Below are 23,005 nucleotides of genomic sequence, written 5' to 3' on the forward strand. Positions count from 1 at the left end.
CCCCCCGTTTCTTCATCACTGAAAAGACCATTGGCTAAGAGTTATTCATTTTGCAGAGGGTGGAGGTGAGTGGCAGGGACAGTTATCAGAATTCCTTTAGCTCAGAATTCTTCAGAGTTCAAGTATTCATGTAGGCATCCTTCACTTATAAAGGATTATAAAACGTATAAGACAAAAAACCCATGTGTGGTATAGGCTAACAATAGTCAAACTATGCAGAGTGTCCGTGGTAGAAGTCTTGCTTTTCATGTGGGAGACCTGTGTCAGTACTCACCACCCTTCTGTTGATGGAGGCTTGCACGCTGCTGGGATGTTGAACAGGGTTCAGGGGAGCAGCCAGACTAAGACGGACTAGGAGGGAAGGTCTAGCCATCTACCTTCGAATCAGCTCATGAAAACCCGAATGGATCACAACAGTCTGATCCACAACAGGCCCAGGACGCCTTTTGCTACTTTGTGAATGAGGCTGCACGAGGCTGACTTGATGGCAGGCCAGGAAAAGCAACATCCTCAGCTGAAGAGCGTGTAGGAGTCCCTATTCTTAAGCTGTCACCTGTGAACAGGTAGCATCCACAGAAGGAGGGAATGCAGAAGTGACAACGAGTCAGAGATCTTAGCACACCTTTTGCTTTGAAGCTCTTACTGCATCACAAAGCACAGGTTTAAGTAAACCTCAAGTCATGGGTTGACTTTCAATGGAGCAACATAGAACCAGAAAAGACGAATCCCCATGGAGTCCCTGAAGGAGGAAGACTTGCTCCTCACTCATGCAGAGTTTCCTCAAGTGGGGGGAACACTGAGAAACACAGGTTCAAAACGTACCACTGCAGTAGTGGTTCCCATTGTGCATGCCTCTGTCATCTGTGTCCCACCTCCGTTTTGACTCCTTAAATACGCCCAGGTTTGTCCATCTTGAAAAACTCTTGTTTGATCCCGCTGCTCTTCTGCCCTGCAGCTACGGTCTTAACGGACCCTGCATTTTGCCATTAACAGGAGTCTCAAATGAATGATCGATATGGACCATTCTGTTTCTGCCCACTACATGTTCACTATGGCTGGTGTCTTTCCTTATGTCTTAGTTACTGGAAGTAGCCATCCCTCAGTCTGGTGGCCTCTGCAGCATTTGACACTGCTGACCACTTTAAAAGAAAGAAAAATAGCAACCCCCACTCCACTCCCACTGCTAATGTATTGGGAATTCTATCACAGATTCTGTCTCTGAAGGCAGGAAGACCCAGATTAAAATTTTGGCTGGGGTATAAGATAGGAATGGGAAACAAGCCGAGGAGAAAGCTTGTTCTGGACTGATGGTTATGAAGGAACATAGGGGGCAGAGGAGGCAGGGGAAGGGAGTGGTGAGCAAACAATGCCATAGACAGGGGAACAACTAGGGAATTAAAATCAACAACGAGGAGGATGTTGAGATCCTGGGGATGTTGGAGCAACAGCAATCTTACTGAGAGGAATCACTAAGAGGAAGAAGAAGGTTGCGTGTGATGGTGGGGCAGGAGGAAGATAAAAGGAAACAGAAAAGATCTAGGAAGCAAAGCTACAGATAGAGGTTTAAACCTACATGTGTACATATGTAAATATATTAACTCATAATAATAGAGGTATTGACCTATGTACATATATTTGTATGGCAATACATTGAGGAAGTGGATGGACTTTGGGCCTCTGCTCAAGCCTTCCCTCAATTCAAGAACACTTTGTTCTAATAACCTGGCATTCTGTGATGCTCACACTCCCAGCACAATGGCTGAAGACAAAATGGGTGCATAAGCAAATGTGGTGAATAAAGCTGATGGTGCCTGGCTATCAAAAGATATAGCATCTGGGGTCTTAAAGGCTTGAAATTAAACAAGTGGCCATCTAGCAGAGAAGCAACAAGTCCACATGGAAGAAGCACACCAGCCTGTGCGATCATGAGATGTTGATGGGATCAGATCAAAAGACCCCAAGCATCAAAAGACCTCAAACAAACAAACAAACAAACAAAAACACATATTGTTGAGAACAAAGGGGGTTGGAGCAGAGACCCCCAAGCCCATCTGTAGACACTAGGACATCCCCTCACAGAAGAGTCATAAGGAAGGGATGAGTCAACCAGGGTGCAGTATAGCACCAATGAAACACACAATATTCCTCTGGTTCTTTGAGGCTTCCTCACCCCACCTCCTACCTCCCGCCCCACTATCATGACCCCAGTCCTGCCTTTCAGCTCTGGCTAGACTGGAGCATGTACACTGGTGCAGATAAGAGCAAGGGACACATGGAATCCAGGTCAGATAAACCCCTCAGGAACAGAAATGGGAGTAGTGATACCAGGAGGGGAGGGAGCAGGTGGGGGGAGGAAGGAGGCAGGGGGAGCTGATTGTAATGATTGACACATAATTCCCACCCCACTCCCCACCCCTCAGGGGATGAACAACAGAAATGTGGGTGAAGGGAGAGAGAGGTCAGTATAAGAAATGAAAATAATAATAATAATAAGTTATAATTTATCAAGGGATCACAAGGGTGGGAGCCAGGAGAGGGAGGAAAAAAGGAGGAGCTGATACCAAGGGCTCAAATAGAAAGTAAATGTTTAGAAAATAATGATGGCAACATATGTAGAAATATGCTTATACAATTGATGTATAGATTGTTATAAAAGCTGTAAGAGCCTCTAATAAGATGATCTTTTAAAAGACACAAAACATTTTTGACTGTGGATGAAATGAGTCACCGTCAGTGCTCTGCTTAGCAGAACGCAAGCACACCACGCATAACCCCGAAGGCCATTCTTGTTATTCTCGTTGGAGTGCTGCTTCTCTCTGGCTTTCATCGAAGCCTTTTTTTCATAGCTGCCAGTTGTCTAGGTTCCGCCCTCAGATTGCTTTCCTTTCTCTCATCCTCGCTTCAGAACGGTGTCCATTTTTCATCGGAAACCGTATCCTCCGGGAGCTATCTCTGATACTCACAGTGACCTCGCCCCTGAAGCATAGCTTATTTCTGTGCAATCCCATGAGAACTGATCCCACCTTAAGTTCAACATGCTTAAAATTCAGCTTCTCTGGATCCAATTTTCAGCCAAATAATAGAGAGGCTGTCAAGGCGAACAGTAACACGACAGAGGTACCTAGCCCTGACAAGAAGCAACCATTGAGATCAGAAGGGCACCGTTTGCCAAAGGATAGCGTTCAGGAGACAGGAAGGAGGGAAAGAAGGAGGGATGACAGTGGGAAGCAGGAGGAAGAAGTGTGATAAGTGAGGCCATTTTGTGGGGATTGCAATTAGTGATCTGAAACAAAATGTGTATGCATTTTTGAACGGAAGACTGATCAACACTGTAAAGCTTCACCCAATTCACAAGAAAAGGTTTTAAAAAAAAGAAAGAAGAAATTCAGTTTCTCTTGGTGTGCCCACTAAATCATGTTGCTTGCCGTCTCTATGTGAACGATGCTATTGTGTGAACAGCGTTGAGCATGCCTTTCTGGTTCCTCCTTTCCATGGTTCTCCTCGCCAGATTAGTGCACCACCCTGCAGAAGGCCTCTGACCTTTCTCCTTTCCTTCATTTCCTCCTTGAAGGGTCCTTAAACTATTCTCTCTTTGCATTATATTCTAAAACATTTTGCTTTGCTTTGTTTTTGTATGTATTATTGCCTATGCATGTCTATCTGGACAAGATAGGTGGGAGGGACAATCCAGAGGAGAGAACAATGGGACTGGCGGTTCCGGGGAACATGGGAGAGGGGTCGATGGGGGAAAAGAAGGGAATGCCAACAAACCCAGGGGAAAGGGATAATAAATAATCTAAAATTGATGGTGAGGAGGGTATAGGATGCTTGGCGGGGCTCGATCAAGGGCAATGCAGCTGAGAGGAATTACCAAAACATGAAAGAAGGCCGAACGTGATACTGGGACAGGAGGAAAGTAAAAGGAAATAGAGAAAAAAACTGGGAGGCAAAGGACATTTATAGAGGTCTAAATACAGGCATTTATATATGTAAATACATTTACATATAATGATAAGGGATAGATATATGCACATATATTTATTTATAAAGTATTATGGCAGCAGATGGACATTGGGCCTCCACTCAAGTACTCCCTCAATGCAAGAACAATTTGTTCTACTGACATGGCACTCTGTGATGTTCACCTTCCCTGACATGATTGCTGAAGACAAAATGGGTGCATAAGCAAATGTGGTGAAGAAAGCTGATGGTGCCCAGCTATCAAGAGATATAACATCTGGAGTCTTAAAGGCTTGAAGATAAACAATGGTCATCTAGCTGAGAAGAAACAAAGCCCACATGGAAGAAGCACACCAGTCTATGTGATCATGAGGTGTCAATGGGATCAGGTATCAGGCATCAAAGACCCCAAACAAACAAAAATCATATCAATGGGAATGAGGGGGAGGGCAGAGTAGAGACCCAAAGCCCATCAGTAGTCAATTGGACACCCCCTGTCAGAAGGGCCACAGGAAGAGAAGAGACAGTAAGGGTGCAGCATAGCACTGATGAAACACACAACCTTCTTCTAGTTCTTTAATGCTTCCTCCCCCCCAACTATCATGATCCCAATTCTATCTACAAATCTGGCTAGACCTGAACATGAATACTGGTACAGATAAGAGCTCGCAACACAGGAACTCCAGAACAGATAAACCCCTCAGGACCAACAAGGGAAGCTGCAATACTAGGAGGGTAAGGTTGGGGCGGGGGTGGGGGTGCAGTAAGGGAGAACCGATCACAATGATCAATGTATGGCCCCCCCTCCCAGGGGAATGGACAGCAGAAAAGTGGTTGAAAGGAGACAGTGGGTGTAAGACATGAAAAAATATATAAATTATCAAGGGGACATTGGGGAGAGAGGGTGGGGGGAAAATGAGAAGCTGATGCCAGGGGCTCAATACAAAGAAAATGTTTTGAAAAAGATGATGACAGCATATGGACAGATGTGTTTGACACAATGGATATGTATGGATTGTGATAAGAGCTATAAGAACCCCCAACAAAATAATTAAAAAATTACATTTTATAAAGGAGAGTCTATTGGGATAAAAACAAACATTGACAAACCTGTCCAACATACCTAGGCTAGAACAGCCCTCTGCTCTGGCTGCCTACCCAACCGGCAGGCACAGGGCCTGCAGGTACTTGCAGTCTGCAGTGCCCACAACATTCAGGTCAGAATTCAGTCCTTCCCTTGGTAGTACCAGTGCACTAACCGCACTCCCCCCCTCGTCCCCCGCCCAGCCAGCTACAAAAGGTTCCTTTGAATTGACTTTGACACATGGCGACCCCACGTTTGTCAGTCCTTCAAAGGGTTTCTGGGATTGAGTTTTCAGAAACAGACATCTAGATCTTGAGCTTTGAACTTTTAGTTAGCAGCCAAGCTCGTGAACTATTTTTACCCCCTAGGGACTCCACCGGTACCTAGCCAGAAGGTTTTCTCTGTCAGTGATGGGCGAGACTCTGGTCGAGGTCGGAGGACTTGGGCTGCCGTGGAAATTCAGTCTGCTGGACTGAGAGGCCCGGGCCTGGTTTCTTTATCTCTAGAATGGAGAATTTGACTGGGATTGTTTTCTATGGTTACTTTATTGCTAAAATACGATTTCCTTTTCTTCTGATGTCTACAGACGATTGTGGTATTTTTGATTTTAGCCTTACATTTACATTATGTAAAACCTCCAATAATTTGAGAGATGTGAATATAATTTTTGAATATCTGCAGTTCCATTAATATTTCTTTTTTGTCCCCTATGTGAGTGATAAATTTTGGGATAGCCTTGAATATTTTATCAATTGTATAAAGAGTAGATAAATGTGCAGTAATTATATGTGTACATAAGTGGATATATGTGTGTATGTATATGCTCTTAAGTTAATTGTGTGCATATCTATCATTTGTTAATTATTTGTTACTGCTGAGTCAGTTTTGACTGAACTAATTATAGTCAAAGTTGATTTCCCTTTAACCAGAACACTTTAATGCACTGTTACGACTACGGAAAATGATTAAAAAAAAAAAGACTATGGAGAATATGTAACCAACTCATGTGACTTTGAAAGGTACTGCATTCCGTTTTGGTTTGCAAACAAACCGTGTGGTTATTATATCCACAACTTGAAATGTCACATCAACTAATTATTGGTAGTGGTAAGGAATTCCAGCCTGGTCAAGGGGGACGGGCAGACTGGGAGCTCTTTCATAATCAGGTAGTCCCAGGTTGCCAGTATAGCTGTGAGTTAAAAGAATTCTTTGTTCTTTGTTCAGTTTTAATAAGACTTTGGACATGTTTGTGGTAATTGGTTGAGGATCGAGGATTGGAGCTTTAGAGACACAGAATGCTAGCTCTGGGCAGCACCTTGGGGAGGTAACATAGTGGGGCTATTGGCAGCATAGTTCTGGCCAATGACAGTGTTGGATTCAATCCTAATTCCACCTCTCATTGACCATGTGCTTTTGAACAAGTTGCGTATCCTCTGTGCCTTGTAAAGAAAGCATAGTAATTCATGTATCAGAGGGCCATTTTAAGGATCTGAAAACATAGCACTTGGCTCAGTAAACGCTATACATATTTAAGTCACTGTTACTATCAGGCAAGACCCTCATTTTACAATAGAGGAAAAGAGCTTACTATATGATGGGAAAGTAGTGACGAATCATGTGCTACAAAGGGCCACTTCTGACTCCCCTGTCCTCTACCTAGCTCGTCCTAGTTCTTTGAAATTACCTGTCTGACCACATAGCTCATCAAGTCTGGAATGGGGGAAGAGGAGAAGGTGATGACTAAGCAGATACCTATTCCCCAATCATCTCTTTTTTTAATCCCTTTCCTGGCTCCTTTCTAAATGTCTCTTTCATTTATGCCCACCCCCTTCACAGTCCCTTTCTCTTCTGTTACTATCCTCAGTACTTATATTCAAGACGTTGCGGAGCAGTTGGTTGAATCTCTACTTCAGTCCCTGGGTGGTGCGATGGTTAAGCACTCAGCTACTGACTCACAGATCTGAGAGGGTAGTGGTCTGGAGCCCCGGACGCACGGCGGAAGAAAGGGCTGGCAATGTGATTCTGAATGGTGACATCAATGAAAGCTTGTCTGATGACAACACATGCGGGGTCATGACCATCGTTACTTTCCCCTTCACAGTAGAAGGGTGTCGAAGACGGACTGTCAGTACTCACACGTGGAAAAGAGCACAGCGCTCAGAACGTAGCGGGGGCTGCACGCTGCGGTCGTGTTGGAAGTTATGGAGCTCCTCCCACCCTGTAGCCACAAGGCACTGTTTGCACAGGTTTTCCACACAGGGCGGCAACAAGGGCCTGCAGGGCAGCGCTTGCCTGGGTGTGACCTGGGGCACGTTGGTGGTGCCTTTCCTGCTTACCTGTCTCTGAAGAAGAGCAGCTCCTTTCCTAGCATGGTCACGGCATCAAAGGGCGAGTTGGAGTCGCAGAGGTCAGGGTTTGACGGTTTTTTCGGGGGTAAATGGGGCATGGTGGGCTTCCCTGGGAGTGTTTTCCGAGGGCCTAGGATTCAAAGGAACATGCTCAAAATGATGTCAGGAATCTGGGGCCTGCACCTTTCTGTTCTTGTGCCCTTGCCCTCAGTATGTGTCTGTGTGACCAGGCTGCTGATGGCAGGCTGGCTTGCGGTGGAAACTCCGCTTTCCTGGTTGCCTGTAACCCCGGTCTGTGTGCCCACAGCAGCCGGCTCGGTGGAAACTCTGCTTTCCTGGTTGCCTGTAACCCCTGTAAGCTGCTGCTTCCTCACGTGTGCAATGGGAGTGATGTGACCAGTACCTCCTTCAGAAGGTAGTCACGAGGATTCAGTAATCTCTACGAAATACTTACTAGAGTTCGTGGCACAGAGTAAACATTTTGAAAAATGGTAGTTATTATTTCACCTAGTTCCTGGGTGGGGGAGGTGGTCGACGATCTTGCCTGCTCACCCAAAGGTTGGAAATTTGAGGCCATTTAGGGGCAGCTCGGAAGAAAGACTTGGTGATTTGTGTTTTAAAAAACTCGCTGTTCAAAATCCTAGAGCGCGCAGTTCTCCTCTGAGACATACGGTTTGTTGGTATTATTTGGTTGGTATAAAAATTTCTTCAATAGTTCCAGACTGGAGACGGATTTGAAACCTTGCCGCTGATTGTCTCTTGGGAATTAGTCCTTTCTTCTTAGTCAGAGGATAGCGTCCTTGTGTGTTGATCATTTTTGTACACCTTTTGTGATCCTGTCAGGCCCCTGAAAGACTGGGGAAATTCTTGGGAAGGGGAAGGGCATGGAAGGTATGTGCTATTTGAAGGCATCTCTTGATGGAGCCTCTTTTAAACAGGGACCTGCTTCTAGCGAGGGCTGTCTGTGAATTTTTATCTTCCACTGAGGGTCAGCAGGCAGAATGACCCGGAACTACCTGGACCCGGTCCATGTTGTTTGACAAAAGCTTTTGGTAGCCAGATGGGAGGATCAAAGAAAGAGCAAGGGCACAGGAAAGAAACAAGATTCAAGACAGATTAGAGTGAGAGTAGGGGTGAGATGAGAGATGAGTCAGAGTCAGCAGTGGGGTAAGGGCCAGTGGTGGGGTGAGGCTTCAGGAAAAGCTTAGAGCCAGGAAATTGGGCACATCAGAAATGTGGTGAGGATCAGGGAGAGGGTGGCAACATCAAGCCATCTATTCACATTCTGGTCAACTGTGTGAAAATAGCCATGTGTGTCTAGGTAGTTCAGCTCCAAGCTAACTGATCTTGGCCAATACAATGGTGGTGACTGTAGAGCACAAGTTCTTAGAAAGGACATGCAAGCCTTCGGAACTGGCCTTCTTTGTGGTCCGTGGGCAGGTGTCACATTGGCCCTCAGCCACTGGTGCTCAGGGGTCAGGTTGATAGAAAGGAAACATTGAAAACACTGTTCCCGTCACTCAACTGAGAAACAGAACCGGAGTCTTCCTACTCATTGAACGGGCGGACCTGGCTGGAGGCTTCTTTGATGAGATTTGTTCTTTGTGGCTTGTGGTGAAAGTGGACAGTCTACAAGGTGTGTGCCCATTTCTAGATGGTCTCGCCAAGATGCAGGGAGGCATTTGAGTGAGCTGGACTCTCTAGATCAGCGGTTCTCGACTGTGGGTAGTGATGTTGGGTAAGCTGTGGCTTGCTAACCACAGGCTCAGAGGCTCAAAGCCACCAGCCTCCACAGGAGAAAGACGAGTCTATCTGCTCCAGGGAAGATCTACAGCCTCGAAAGCCCTGTGCTTTCGATCGTGACCTCTTTGGGGGTCTAACGATCCTTTCACCGGGGTCACCTAAGACCATCAGAAAACACATATTTCCGATGGTCTTAGGAAATGAGACATCTGTCTCCATATGGGTCCGCCCACATGCAGATACGCCCACATATGAGTACCCGGCATGAAGATTGTTACCCATGCTACTTCATGCTTCAAGACAAAATTTCATTTATTTTTCATTAGAAATAAATATTTCACAATATATAATTACATTTTGTTTTTGTGATAAATCACTATGCTTTCATTATGTTCAATTTGTAATCATGGAAATGCATCCTGCATATCAGATATTTACTTTATGATTCATAACAGTAGCAAAATGACAGGTATGAAGTAGCAATGACAATAATTTTAGGGTTTGGGGTCGCCACATCATGAGACACTGTATGAAAGGTCGCGGCCTTAGGAAGGTTGAGGACCACTGCTCCAGAGGCCTCGGTTGGGAGGCTGGAGAAAGGATCCGATGCGCAGAGGGTAAATGATCGCGTTTCTGCTCAGACCTGTAGATTATTTTTCTGTCATTTATTCATAAAAGAAGCGTCAAGGGCTAAAGATGTTTCACGATGGCTTCTCATGGATCAAATGATGTGTTTATCCTGTGTGGAAAATTGGATATAGAGTCTCTTCTCATTGTTGTTAGCTTCTGTGGGGTGGTCCCCAACTCAGAGATCCCTTGCACAACAGAATCAGACTGCTGTATCCAGAGAAGTTTACTGGCTGATTTTGGGAAGCAGATCACCAGGCCTTTCTTCCTAGTCTCTCTTGTTCTGGAAGCTCCTTGTTCAGCATCATAGTAATCCACACTTTCAGGGACAGAGGAGTGGTTACTGCACATGAGGAGCACAGGCTAGGAGTCAAACCTAGATCTCCGCTCCACTCCTGCACTGAATCGTCACTGGTTTCATGAAAAAACAAAACAAAAAGCAAACTGGCTGCCATCCAGTCAATGCAGGCTCACAGCGACCCCTGGGGTTTCCGAGACTGCAACTGTTTACAGGAGTAGACAGCTCAGTCTTTCTCCAAGGAACTGCTGATGACTTCAAACTGCTGACCATGTGGATTGTAGCCCAACACATAACCACTAGGCCGCTAGGGCTTCATAGAGCTTCCAATAATCCTTTAGTCTCTTTCAAGGAATTTAACGCTTGAGCTAACATTGAACATCGTAGGACACTTGCTGTATGTGGGCTTCAGCTTTCTCAGCTACTGGAGGGGGAAAACCTAGCACACCACACAGGCTTTTCAGGTTGTTGTTAAGTGCCATTGAGTCAGTTTCTACCCACAGCGACCTTATGCACAACAGAATGAAACACTGCCTGTTCCTACGCCCTCCGCACAATTGTTCCCATGCAAGACGTGAAAGGTTTTGTGACACAGTGACCAGGCAGATCGTCTATACAAAAGGTGATATGGCTACTAGAATGATCATCGCGATTTTTAGGAAGATAGGTTTACCCATCTACAAAATGGTTGGCAACATGAATAAAACCAAACCAAACCTGCTGCCATTGAATTGATCCTGAATCACAGAGACTTTGCACAGGGCTTTCGAGGCTGTAGATCTTCCCTGGAGCAGATAGACTCGTCTTTCTCCTGTGGAGGCTGGTGGTTTTGAGCCGCTGAGCCTGTGGTTAGCAGGCCACAGCTTACCCAACATCACTACCCAGGTCCTTGGGAACGCGTAGACCCACTGCCATTGAGTCATTCTGACTCATAGCGACCCTGTAAGATGGAGTGGATTCCCCCTCTGAGTTTTCAAGGCTGTAACTCTTTATGGGAGTAGATAGCCTCATTTCCCCCCATGGGGTGGCTGGTGGGTTTGAACACTGATTTTGCAGTTAGCAGCCCAACATATAACCCACTATGTTACCAGAGTTCCTCTTAGGGACTACAATATATATCTATCCTCTCCCAATGTCTATAAATCCTGTTCTGCACTCAACAACAACACCCCCCCACCCCATCCCCCTGAAAATGATTGCATTTTTTGTGGCCATCCAAGGACTAATATTTTCTAGAGGAAGGGTGTAGAGTTTGGGTATCTATTGTTGAAAAGAAAACAAAATTCATATCTGGTTAAACCACTGAGTTTGGGGCTGACCCTTCACAGTCGTGGTGATTGCTGTCAAAGCACACTTCCTCTAAATCGCTGTGCAAATGCCTGTCACTCTCCAAGTTGGTAGTCAAAGAAGTGTAAAGACGGTACCATACAATGCCTGGATCCCTTTCACGTCGTCCTTGGGGAGGTGGAACCCATAGGGATGCTGGTACTTGTAAGTTGGATACATCAGCGCTGACGGATCTGTGGAGTGAGCCAGGCCCAGTGCGTGGCCAAATTCATGAGCAGCAACCGTGAATAAATTGAAGCCTATGTAAGATGATAGAGAGAAAGACAGCATCAATACAGATTATATATATGTATATATATATATATATATATATATTCTATTTTCTGGTTTCATATGGTCTTTTAGGCCCCTGGAGTAGTTCATTCATTTCTTTTTCGAGATCATTTAAGAAGGCAGGTTACTCTGGCTTTCCAGTCTCGTTCTTTCCACCTTGGTGAGAAGGGGGTTGGGAGGGAAGAGTGGAAAGGTCAGTCTACCGGTTCGGCTTTTTGCCAGCACCTCTTCTATGAAATGATCACAATAGCCCTTAGCATCAATAGTGGCCATGGGACTCAGCACCAGAGGTAGATTTTGACCATCATTGCAGTACTGCCTCCCGACCAGCACTGCCAACGTCAACCTGTCCATACAGGTGCCACACTGCAGATTTCTAGACAACACGTATGCTATTCTGAGACCCTGAAGCCCATTCTAATCACATTTCTAAGGAGAATCCCGATTCCCTGAGGTCATTTCTGAACATGCCCTGTTACCAAGTCTAAGTAGGAAGCCATCATAAAAGCTGGGTAGCTTGAGAAAAAGAGCTGTGTGCTGAGGAGGGCATTGCTGATCCTTGAGATCATGTCCTTGGACATGGAGATCAGACCAGACTGCAGCACCCTGAGGGTGGATAGTGCCCTTACAGCGTTCCCTTTCAGATGCTTGCCTTACTCGTTTTTCCTAGTCGGTCCCCCCAGTGAAAGGGTGACTTGGGACATTGAACCTCAAGGTTTCATGATGGAGGCCCAGAAGAAGGTACCCATATTTCCCAGGTGATGGTGAATTGTGCATAAGTACCATTCATTCCCATCGTCCACTTCTCAGCATTGTCGAAATGAGTATCGCCTCCCAGGCCTTCTCCAGGTGCAAAGGCATGAGCCAGAGTCCCCCGAGGACCATCGAATGGATAGGAATCCCCGTGATCTGAATAAGTAGAGGAAAATAGCAACATAGCCTGCATCCTTTGAGCGATTTGGAAGGACCACACCATTATAGGGGATGGCCATCTTTTCACATAGCATTAACACTTGTAAGTAACTTGAATATCTAAAACACATGTGTCTGTGTGTAAATTCTCCATGGAAACAAAGAAAAGCTAGTTTGTCCCCCTAGCAGAGTAAACCATAGAAATGAAAAGCTTTCTAAAGCTTTGTTTATGGAAACATGGGTCAACAGACATCTTACATAGTTACAGGTGGTAGGTGGCAGGAAGAGAAAGACGAAAAGAATCATTTGCTCTGTGAGGCCACTTTTGTGATGAGACCCTCTTTACCATCTGATTCAGGTGAAGGAAGTGGAACAAGTGCGTGCTTTCTGTTTCTATATCATGATTTTATACCATTGAAAAATCAAAACAAAACACCCCCAAAACCATAAACAAACTCCCTGCCATTGACTTGGCACTGGCTCACAGCCCCCTATAGGGCAGTTTTGCCCCGTGGGTTTCCAACACCTGAACTCTTTACAGAAGCAGAAAGTCTGGTCTTGCTCCCAGAGAGGTGCTGGTGTTTTCTGACTGCCGGCCTTGTGGATTGCAACCCCAAGAGTACCCACTATGCCCCCAGGAACCCTATTATACCATGTAAAGCAGTACCCCCAAAATTCTCTAATTTTGAATACATTTTCATGTATAAAACTTATGAAAGTAATGAAGTTATCTAATATCTTTAATATTCAAAGCTTTAGGGTTTGGTTTATTTATTGTCTTTCTTTTGATGAATTGTTTGTTAGAAACTTAATAGGAAGAAAGAAGAGAAAAAAGAGAAACAGTAGAAGCTTCAAGGCACAATTTTTCAGTTGTAGTGGACACATTTCTGGTGTACTGTTTCCCCAGCTTGCAGTGAAATGTAGATTTACCCTGTTTCATGCATTAAGGACCTCATGCACAAGCAACACAGCCCCCAGTAGGACAGGATGCCGATTTGAAGGATCAGGAGAGAGCTCATTGTCATCTCCATGCCCCAAAGCTGCCTGAGTCACGTTGCCTTGACCCGCCACTGGGCATGGCCTTGGCCATTCAGGAGGCCCGGAGTCAGCACTCTTTGTGCTATGTGTTAAGCCATAGCTAGGGCTTGCGTGCTTTTTTTTTTTTTTTACTAGCACCTAAGCATTTTTTTTAACCCTAGTGTAATTATAGTAACATTAAGATCAGGCTTCAGTGAACAGCAACACATATGGACATGTTGCGTGTGGAAGGGAAGAGGCAATGGTGAACCCTCACTTGACTCTTAGGAACTAAGCAAGGCAAGGAAACTTGTCTACTAACTGGACACGTTTCTCTATAACAGGGCTCGGAGCTCTCTACCAACTGCTGGGCACACCCATGCCTCCAATCCTTACCAGAAGGGGTGGCACAAGCGACAGGCAGGTCTCACAGGCACCAGCAAGGGCTGGTTGTTCCCAAGATGTAGTCTGCAAGCTATGGGCAAGACAGCAGCTCTCCTAACTTTCCCTGCAAGGGGAAAAGCTGTGTTGGGGTCCTGGTAGTTCTTGCTGCTTCAGGAGGCAGAGAAGGTGGGAAAGCCTTAGGACACCGTGAAGGACATGATGGGGATAATGAGATGAGGCCAGGTGACCTTCTCTGTGCCAGGTCTAGTCTTCGATGGAGCAGCAGGTGGGTTTGAACCACCAACTGTTCAGCCGGCAGCCAAGTACTTAACCACTGCACCACCAGTGTTCTTTCTCTAAGAGGAAGTGAAATCTCACAGAATTCATTCCCTAATGGGGCAAAGGAGTACCTTGGGTAGTAAGAATGGTTTACTCATTTGGCTGCCAACCAACGGGCAGAGAAGTCTGACGATCTACTGAAATGCCAGCCATTAAAACGGGGCCCAATCTTGTTCTGATCCACGGGGGATCTCTGTGAGTCAGAGTTGACTCAATGCTTTTTTCTTTTCTTTCCTTTTTACTGGTAATAGGATGCAACCAGGACGAGAGCTGGTGACATTGAATCACTTACTGAGCCTGATGATGCCAAGAAATGCCCAGATTGCCTCTCATTCTGTTTTATGGTCCTAAGAACCCGTGGATTTTGTTCAGATCTTGACCTCTGCCCAGATGGTGCTCATCAGTTGGCTTAAATATAGTAGAAGGAACAATATTGGAACAATTCTCCACTGGCTTAGTACATGAAAGTCAAGAATCCCCCCCATACCTCCAGTTTCAAAAGAGATCATGATGTCCGCTTCTCCCAAGTTCACTTTCACGAAGTTCAGCGGGATGGCGCTGCTCCAAGCTTGCAAAGCCATCTCCACGGCCTTGTCCACCTCCGCCGAGCTCATGGAAGACGTGTACTTGGATATTCTGTGGAAGAATGGGAACCCGTTGGCCTTTTGGTAGAATGCATCCGAGTGAAGAAAGGAACAACTATGTTACTGATTGTAGTCGAAGTAAAAACATTGAACAGAAAGCTAATATTTAGGTTGGATTTTTTTCTCCCCTTCAAAATCAAGAATTCTTATTTTGCCTTGTGATTTCTTTAACTACTGGAACATGCTGACAACAGGAAACGTGGAAGGGAGACGCGAGAGACACCTGTGGCAACCTGGGGCTGAGATAGCTTGTCTGGGATTGTTAGTACACTGCTACTCACTGTACAGAAGGGAGAAGCCCAAGGTCATGTGTTGGGCTGCTAACCTCAAAGCTAGCAGTTCGAGATCACTGGTCAGTCCAAGGGAGAAAAATGATGCTTTCTGCTCCAGTAAAGAGTCCCAGTCTCAGAAACCTGCAGGGACAGGTCTGCCCCATCCTATGAGATGGCTGTACGTTGGAATGCCTCGATGTCAGTGAGTCTGGTTGTGGAATCAGAAAGAATAATACGATGTGTCACTTTACAGGTAGCCAAAGCTCCATTTGCCTTGAAGTCGTTTAACCACTTTCTCCCTCAAGGGAGCTGCCACCTTTCAATTGTCAGAAGTTTGTACAAAGGTGGAGTTTTGAAACTGGTCATTCAAAGTTCTAAGGCTTTCCCCAGGGCTGTTGGGGTGCCTTTCCTAAACTACAAAGAATGTGTTTGCTAAAGTCTAGGAAGTGCTGACTTCAACAGCAACAATGTTCTGGACAAAGGGTGAGCCATTCAGTAGGTCTTCACGTGACAGTGACGTGTGAAGGGAAAACAATGTGGAGCTTTTCGGACACCCAGTGGGCGACAGAGGAGCTGGTTATGTTCCAGGATTTGCTGCTCTGGAGCCTGGCGAGGGAGGAGAGGGAAACAGACACTGAGCTGGGCGGGAGTATGGATGCCCAGAGAGAAACCAGCTCTGTGAGCCCGCCTTCGAGGGTCATTCGAGAACAGGGATCAAGCATCCTTCCTTTCTTCAGCTCGGAGTCCAATGTTCGGCACATAGCAGGAGTGTAGCCAATGCTTGTGAAATAGGCCGATGAATGAATAGAAGTCAGTGGTTTTAGGGTCTGCCAAGCAGTTCTTAAAGGCTCTATGGTAACTACTTGGGAGTTAGTTAATACACAGGGGTGACCCAACTCAACTCAATTCACATGGCCACTGAGTGGATGTGGACTCATAGCAACCTTGTAGGACAGGGTAAAACTGTCCCAGTGAGTTTCCAGGACTAACTCTTTACGGGAGTAGAAAGCTCCATCTTTCTCCAATGGAGCAGTTGGTGGTTTCGAACTACTGACCTTGATGATGGCAACCCAACCACTATTCCATCAGGGTTCTCTCACTGCCATCAGTCAATTCTGACTCATAGTGACCCTAGAGGAGAGGGTGGAACTGCTCCGCGGTTTCTGAGACTGTAACTCTTTACAGGAGAAGAAAGCTTCATCTGTCTCCCCTGGCAGGTGTGGTCCAGGGATCTGCATTTTAGCAAGTATCCCAGGTTATTCTAATGTAGCTGGTGAAAATCCAATCAGAAATCAATAGCAGTAAACCCAGGGCTTAACGGGGAAGGACCATAACCCCGAGAGATGGGGAACAATTCAATCTAGAACTAGAGTGGGTAGGAGCAAGGAAAAATTTTACCCCAGGGGTTGTGGTCATGAGGAGTGAATTACAGAGTTGAAGGAGGAACCTAGAAGCATCCCTAAGGGACCATTTGATGCTTTCAAAATATTTTGAATATGCTTTGGCTTTATATATAAAAAACAAACAAAACCCAAACCCAACCACTGTCATTGAGTTGACTCTGACTCACATACATCCTATAGGACAAGCAGAACTTCTCCTTAGGGTTTCTGAGATTGTAAATCTTTATGGTAGCAGACAACCTCATCGGTCTCGGGTTAAGCTGCTGATGAGTTTGAACATCTGACCTTGTGGTTATCACTCCTACACTTACTTCCATAACACTAGCAGGGCTCTTTCGATATAGCTAATACCTTGAAATTTCCTCTTATTAAAGACATGTTCATCATATCTTTGAGCTGATGTAGTGTGGGGGCTGAAGAATAACAGGATTGGAGAAAGGATAGATCCAGAAGAGAATGTTGAGAAAGGGCCTGACCTAGGCTCGAGACGGACAAAGCAAAGACCATAACAACTAATCGTCATTGAGCAGACTGCAGCTGGGCCCTGTTTTAAGCACCTTTTGATGTAGTATCTCATTTAATTCTCACAGCAACCTTTAAGAGAGGGGTAACAATAATGATCTACATTCTCTGATTAGTCAGTATTTCAAACCAGGCCTATCTGACTCCAAAGTTTACATCTTGTGCGAGAGTTTGCCATTTTTTAATTCTCTGGGTTATGTTGTAAGATGCTATCTTGAGAGCCAGGTGTTATCTGGACAGGATACTAAGATAGCATCTGCCGTTGTTTGCTGTTGAGAGGATTTTTTTTTGACTCAGAGTGACCCCATATGACAGAGTAGAACCGCCGCCTAGGAAGTCTAGGCTATAAGCTTTATGGAAGCAGATCACATGGTCTTTCTTCCATGGAGTAACTGGGTGGGTTTGAACTGCCAACTTTTTAATTAGTTGCTGAGTGTGTAACCACTGTGGCATTAAGGCGCATTAAGGCTCATTAAGATGGCCTGTAGACAGAGACTTTTTTGTGTGTAGGGGGTGGGGCTGGCGGGAATTGTTCAGAAGTAAGAGTGGCACGACAGTGTTAGTGTGTTGAAGGGACTGGCATTGCCCAGAGGCAGGGTTCTGTATTCATCATAGGCACCTTAGACTTCTAAGCACCTTAGACTTCTACTTCTAAGGAGGCCTGGTGGGGCTGGGAGTTAGCTGTTGGGCTGCTAGCTACAGGGTCCGAAGTGCAAAGCCACAAGCCGCTCACGAGTGAAAGACAAGGCTGTTTGCTTCTGTAAAGAATTAAAGGCTTGGAAACTCTAAGGAGCAGTTCCACTTTGCCCAAATGAGGTCAGTCTGAATTGAAATCAACTTCATGGCTGTGGGGGTGGTTTGGGGGGTTATTGTACTTCTCCAAGTTTCAAGTTAACTTGTTCTTTGATCTTAGCCTTGCTGTGTGTGGTTCCAGTCTGAAACTCTAGAAAATAATTTAAGAAAACACTGGGGAAAACTTAAGGAATTGTGTAAACTCTGCATTCCTCTTAATTACCTCACAATCACTGCTGTGTTCATATCCTAATAGGATTTTTAAAAATTATTTTATTGGGGGCTCGTACAATTCTTATCACAATCCATACATACATCCATTGTGCCAGGCACATATTTACATTCGTTGCTCTCATGATTCTCAAAACCATTGCCTTCTACTCTAGGCCCTGATATCAGCTACCTGGATTTTTCTTTACTAACAGCTTTGATTTTTGTGGACCTCAAGGTCAGCAGTTCGACACCACCAGTTACTCTTGGGGAGAAAGATGAGACTTTCTACTCCTGTAAAGATTTGCAGCCTTGGAAACCCACAAGCCGCAGCTCTCTTCTACTCTGTCCAGTAGAGTGGATAGGAGTTGGCGTCCACTAGGTGGCAGTGCGTTTGTTTGTTTTTAAACTCACACGAGACCAATAATTGTGCTTTGAGCGCCACCTTCTGGACCAATAGGCTCATCAAAACCCAACCCCCCAAACAAAATAACGCCTAACTCACTGCAAGGGAGTCCATGCTGACTCAGCGACCCCCTGTGGGTTTCTGAGGCGGTCACTGTTTACAATTCGAAGCCCAATGAGGAACCACTACACCACCAAGGCTCTATAGTATACTCTAGACTTTAAATACTTAAGGGAGCTGACAGCTTCCCATTTCTCCAGATGAGCTACCGGTGGGTTCGAATCGCCCATCTTTAGATAATACACAAATGCTTATCTCAAAGCGCACGATGGCTCAGCAGCTAATACGTAGAATCACCTGGCCTCTTTTTACCTCGTTTGCCTATCTGATCTGGGCTCTTACAAGGATAAAAAACTTAGATTTTTCATCAGGGCTTTTACATTTCCTTGCTGTGAATAATCTTGATCTGACAAAGTTCAAGCCACCAGCTTACCCTCATTAAAGGGGAAGTTGGGAAGAAATAAACAATAAAACACTATGTAAATAACCTCACAAATGTAGGTAGTAGTAAAGTGGAGTAAGAGAATGATAACAAGGAACTATTGTTTATAATGTAACTTAATTGTAAGTTAATGGTATTTCCCTGGTAGCTAGTTCACAAAATTCTTGAAAATGTAACAAACTAAGCCCTGAAGATGTAAAGGCGGGCTGTTACAAGCATGTGCTTGAATGATTGCAACAGTCCAGCCTTGTAGGCTTTGTCCACAGGAGCCCAGGGGGCACAGTGGTTATGCACTGGACTGATTACCACAAGATCAGCAGTTCAAAACCACCAGCCAGTCTGTGGGCGAAAGATGCGATGTCCTACTCCCATAAAGAGTTACAGCCTTAGAGACCCATGGTGGCAGTTCTACTCTGTTTTAAAGGGTCGCTGTGAGTCAGAATTGACTCAATGGCAGTGAGTTTAGTTTAGTGGGTTTTTTTTTCCCCCTAGTCTTTGTTCCTGGAGGCTTGGTGGTGGCGCAGTGGGTTAGTAGGGAGGTTGCGACCTGCAAGGTCAGCAGTTCGAACCCACCATCCATGAGTTTGGTTTACTTTTTGAGTCATCATTCAGGTACACTCGTCTTAAATATGAAACCCAAATCTGCTTCTGGCTCTTCCTTCATTTCCCAGAAACATCTTCCCGTACCCCCCACTCCTGCACTCCTCACATGGGGGTTGGGCACGGCTGCCCCAAACACACCAGGCCCTCACGCTCCCTCCTGCTGGTTGCTAGTTCTGCTTTCTTGCTTGGGAAACCCAGGGGCAAGAATGAAAAGGAGAGACCTGGCCAATAGAGCTACTCCCCTTCCTTCCAAAGCCCCTTTCCTCTGACATTGGAGAGGCTCAAGTGCCGGCTGTCTATCAAGTTGAGAGGTGGGCACTATCAGTGACCCACTGCCAGTTGACTGGACCTTGAATGAAGGCCTACACTGACCCCAGAAACTGGTCTAGGGAGGCTTGCCTTGAATACCTAGGACACAGGGAGAAGATATCCCCATTGGGCATATCCCTTAGGCTGCACAGATTCCTTGGGCCCGTAGAAGACAAGATCAGATGATCCAGAGGATGACCACATAGAAAAGCAAACTCACTGCTGGTGGGTTCGAACTGCTGACCTTGCAGGTAGCAACCCCACTCAGAACCCACTATGCCACCACCAGGGCTCCATGGACAAAAACTCCTTGGCGACCCTGTTGAACAGGGTAGAAGTGCCCCTTTGGGTTTCTGAGACGATAACTCTACAGGAGCAGAAAGTCCAGCCGCATCCTTTTTCCTGGCAGGAGGGACCCTGAAAAGTGGAGGCTGGGGGCCCTGGGGCTACAGATGGGCTGCTCTGTTTACTCTTCAAATCCAGCTCCTACATCACTGTCTGCCTACCCTTGGGCTCCAACAGGTCTTTGCTTCAACCCACTCTTCTGCACTTCCCATGCGGAGCTGCTGCAACCTGTTGGCATCTGTGTCTCCCCGAAAAGAACTGAGTTCCCTACAGTCAGACAAGACCATGCATCAGCTTTGCACCCTTCAGCCCACACTGAATGGCTAAAGCGGGTGCTTTGAAAATAAAGAACAATTGATTCTTTTTTTCCCCAATTGATTCTTTTAATGAATGAGAAACGTTAATTTGATGCATGGATTTCATCTTATCCTGGATTGGGTAGGTTGTTTTAAGGAAACTAGATGATAAACTCGTAAACCAATAGTTCTTGAGTTGATTCCAACTCATGGCCACCCCTGTGTGCCAGAGTGGCACTGTGCCGCGAGGACTTTCAGGGACTGACCTTGGTCAGCAGTCGAGGGCCAGCTCTTTCTTTCCAGGTGCTTCCGGGCAACCACAAGCGTCCAGCCCTTTGTCTTGCAGCCAAATGTGTTAACTGCACTCCCAGGGTGGATACTGTCAGCCTATTAATCCGGGCTCGATTATTTTTATTGAAAGAAAAAGGAGTTATTTCTAACTGGTGCAAGGGTCTCCAATGCCTGATTGTCAGGATAGTCCCAAGGTCCTATTTTCTATTGGATCACCATTGCCATTGTCTAAAGGTGGGAAGGAAAACTCCCTTACTCTTTCTCATGGTGGTGATGAGCCATGAGCTCATGCAGTGCAGTAGGGCTTATTGTCAAAAGGAAAGGGAAGGTAAGTTTCTCTTTTGGAAAGACTCGATCTCATTACCTGTATGTCAAAGTATTTTTTTTCCATTTGGGTTCACCTGGGAAGAGACGGTAGTTGGCCACATCAGGGACTCCACATCGAGGCTTCTTGATCACGTTCATTGTCTGCTGGTCCAACTTCCCCGTGACTTGGAGGCCAAAGAAGGCCTGCAGCTCCTTAATCTTCCTTATCATGGAATTGCCTCCTCTTGCAACCATCTCACCAACCTGGTGTTCTCCTTTCTTTGGGTAAAACTTCTCAAGATACGCCTGAAATGGAGAGGCAGGCTGACATGTCTCTGCTATTGTTTGTGGGAAACACTCATGCTCCGATAAGATAGGGGTCTGTATTCCTGTGAACACACACACACACACACACACACATACATACATACATATGTGTGTGTGCATACATACACATGCATCCCAACCCCTGTACCAATAAATATGACCTTGTTTGGAGCAATGAAGACTTAATCTTATTTCTTTCCCGATGCTACCAGTCTGATGCATGAGGTCCTTTTCACTGCTCCTGTACTGAGGCAGCATCGGGTCAGTCTAGTTCTTGCCTGAGGCTTTTCTTAATCAAGTCAGATATCTTCTGTACGCCCTGGGTTCAAGGTTGTGTCTATGAACCAGAGTTTCCTAGGGGGCTCTTTGCTTCTGGACGCCAAGTCAAATTAGCCATACATTTTAAGGTTTTTATACAGGCTTAAAAATTCTTCATATGTTGTTCAAAATACTTGTCTATGCCTCGGACTAGATTGGGGTGAAAGAAATGAGGCAGAGCCAGCCAAGTGCAAGGCTGGGGCCTGGTTTTAGCCAGGAACTTCACCTGTGTTAACTAGAAAATTAATGGAGATAAAATTTTATGTATCTTTATCATATATATAAGGACCCTTGTGGCATAGTGATTATGTGTTTGCTTGGTAACCTCAAGATCAACAGTTCAAAACCACTAGCCACTCTGAGGGAGAAAGACAAAGCTTTCTACTCCCACGAAGAGTTACAGTCTCAGAAACCCATTGAGGCACTTCTATTCTGTCCTTATGGGGTTGGGTTGGTGGCAGTGAACTTGTTTTTGTTAATAAAAAAGTTAATCTTTACATGTTATTTCTGATCTATAAATCACATATTACTTACATATTACCTAGCAACCTCATATAAGTTATATATGTTATGTTTATATGTTATATGGACACATTTGTGTATATATAAATAATGAAAAAGTAGAAGTAGAGTAAATATTAAGAGTAGGAGATTTATTAAGCTATATGATTATATACTAATTTAAAATAATAGTAGGCATCTACTAAGATCACGTTTTTTCCTCCCCTGAGAGCAATAAAATTCCTTCAAAGGTTTTATGTATTTATTTTCCCAACAGATTCATTGGCATATGATACACATATCATACAATTCAATAGCTCAGTTACATCAAGAAGAGTTGTATGATCACCACCCATCAGTGTTAGAAGATTGTCTTCAGTCTTGCACTCATTGTTATTAGCTCCCCATCCCTCCAACCTCCCCTGTTATTTCCTGAAAGGACCATTAATAGTTACTGTCACTATAGATGAACCTATCCTAGATTTCTTTTTTAATACTTTTTTGGGGGCTCTCACATCTTTTACCACAGATCCAGACATTCCTCCAGTGTGTCGAGCACATTTGCACATATGCCGCCATCATCATCTTCAAAGCATTCTCTTCCCACTTGAGCCCCTGATACCAGC

At 45.2% G+C, this 23,005-nt stretch overlaps 1 protein-coding gene across 1 annotated transcript in view; it reads right to left on the reverse strand.

Annotated features, from left to right (window-relative positions):
* MMP20 (matrix metallopeptidase 20) overlaps positions 1-23,005 on the reverse strand; it is a 52,319-nt gene that overhangs the window by 23,609 nt on the left and 5,705 nt on the right. The window contains exons 2-6 of the mRNA XM_004709009.1: positions 21,292-21,539; positions 14,820-14,968; positions 12,464-12,589; positions 11,485-11,646; positions 7,381-7,522 (exon numbers count right to left, since the gene is read on the reverse strand). Of these exons, the coding sequence (XP_004709066.1) occupies positions 7,381-7,522; positions 11,485-11,646; positions 12,464-12,589; positions 14,820-14,968; positions 21,292-21,539 (827 nt within the window). The remainder of the gene's footprint in view (positions 1-7,380; positions 7,523-11,484; positions 11,647-12,463; positions 12,590-14,819; positions 14,969-21,291; positions 21,540-23,005) is intronic.

The sequence above is a fragment of the Echinops telfairi genome, unplaced genomic scaffold, assembly GCF_000313985.2.
Source record: "Echinops telfairi isolate 266 unplaced genomic scaffold, ASM31398v2 ScPeMD7_7421;HRSCAF=8459, whole genome shotgun sequence".
NCBI classification, from domain to species: Eukaryota; Metazoa; Chordata; class Mammalia; order Afrosoricida; family Tenrecidae; genus Echinops; species Echinops telfairi.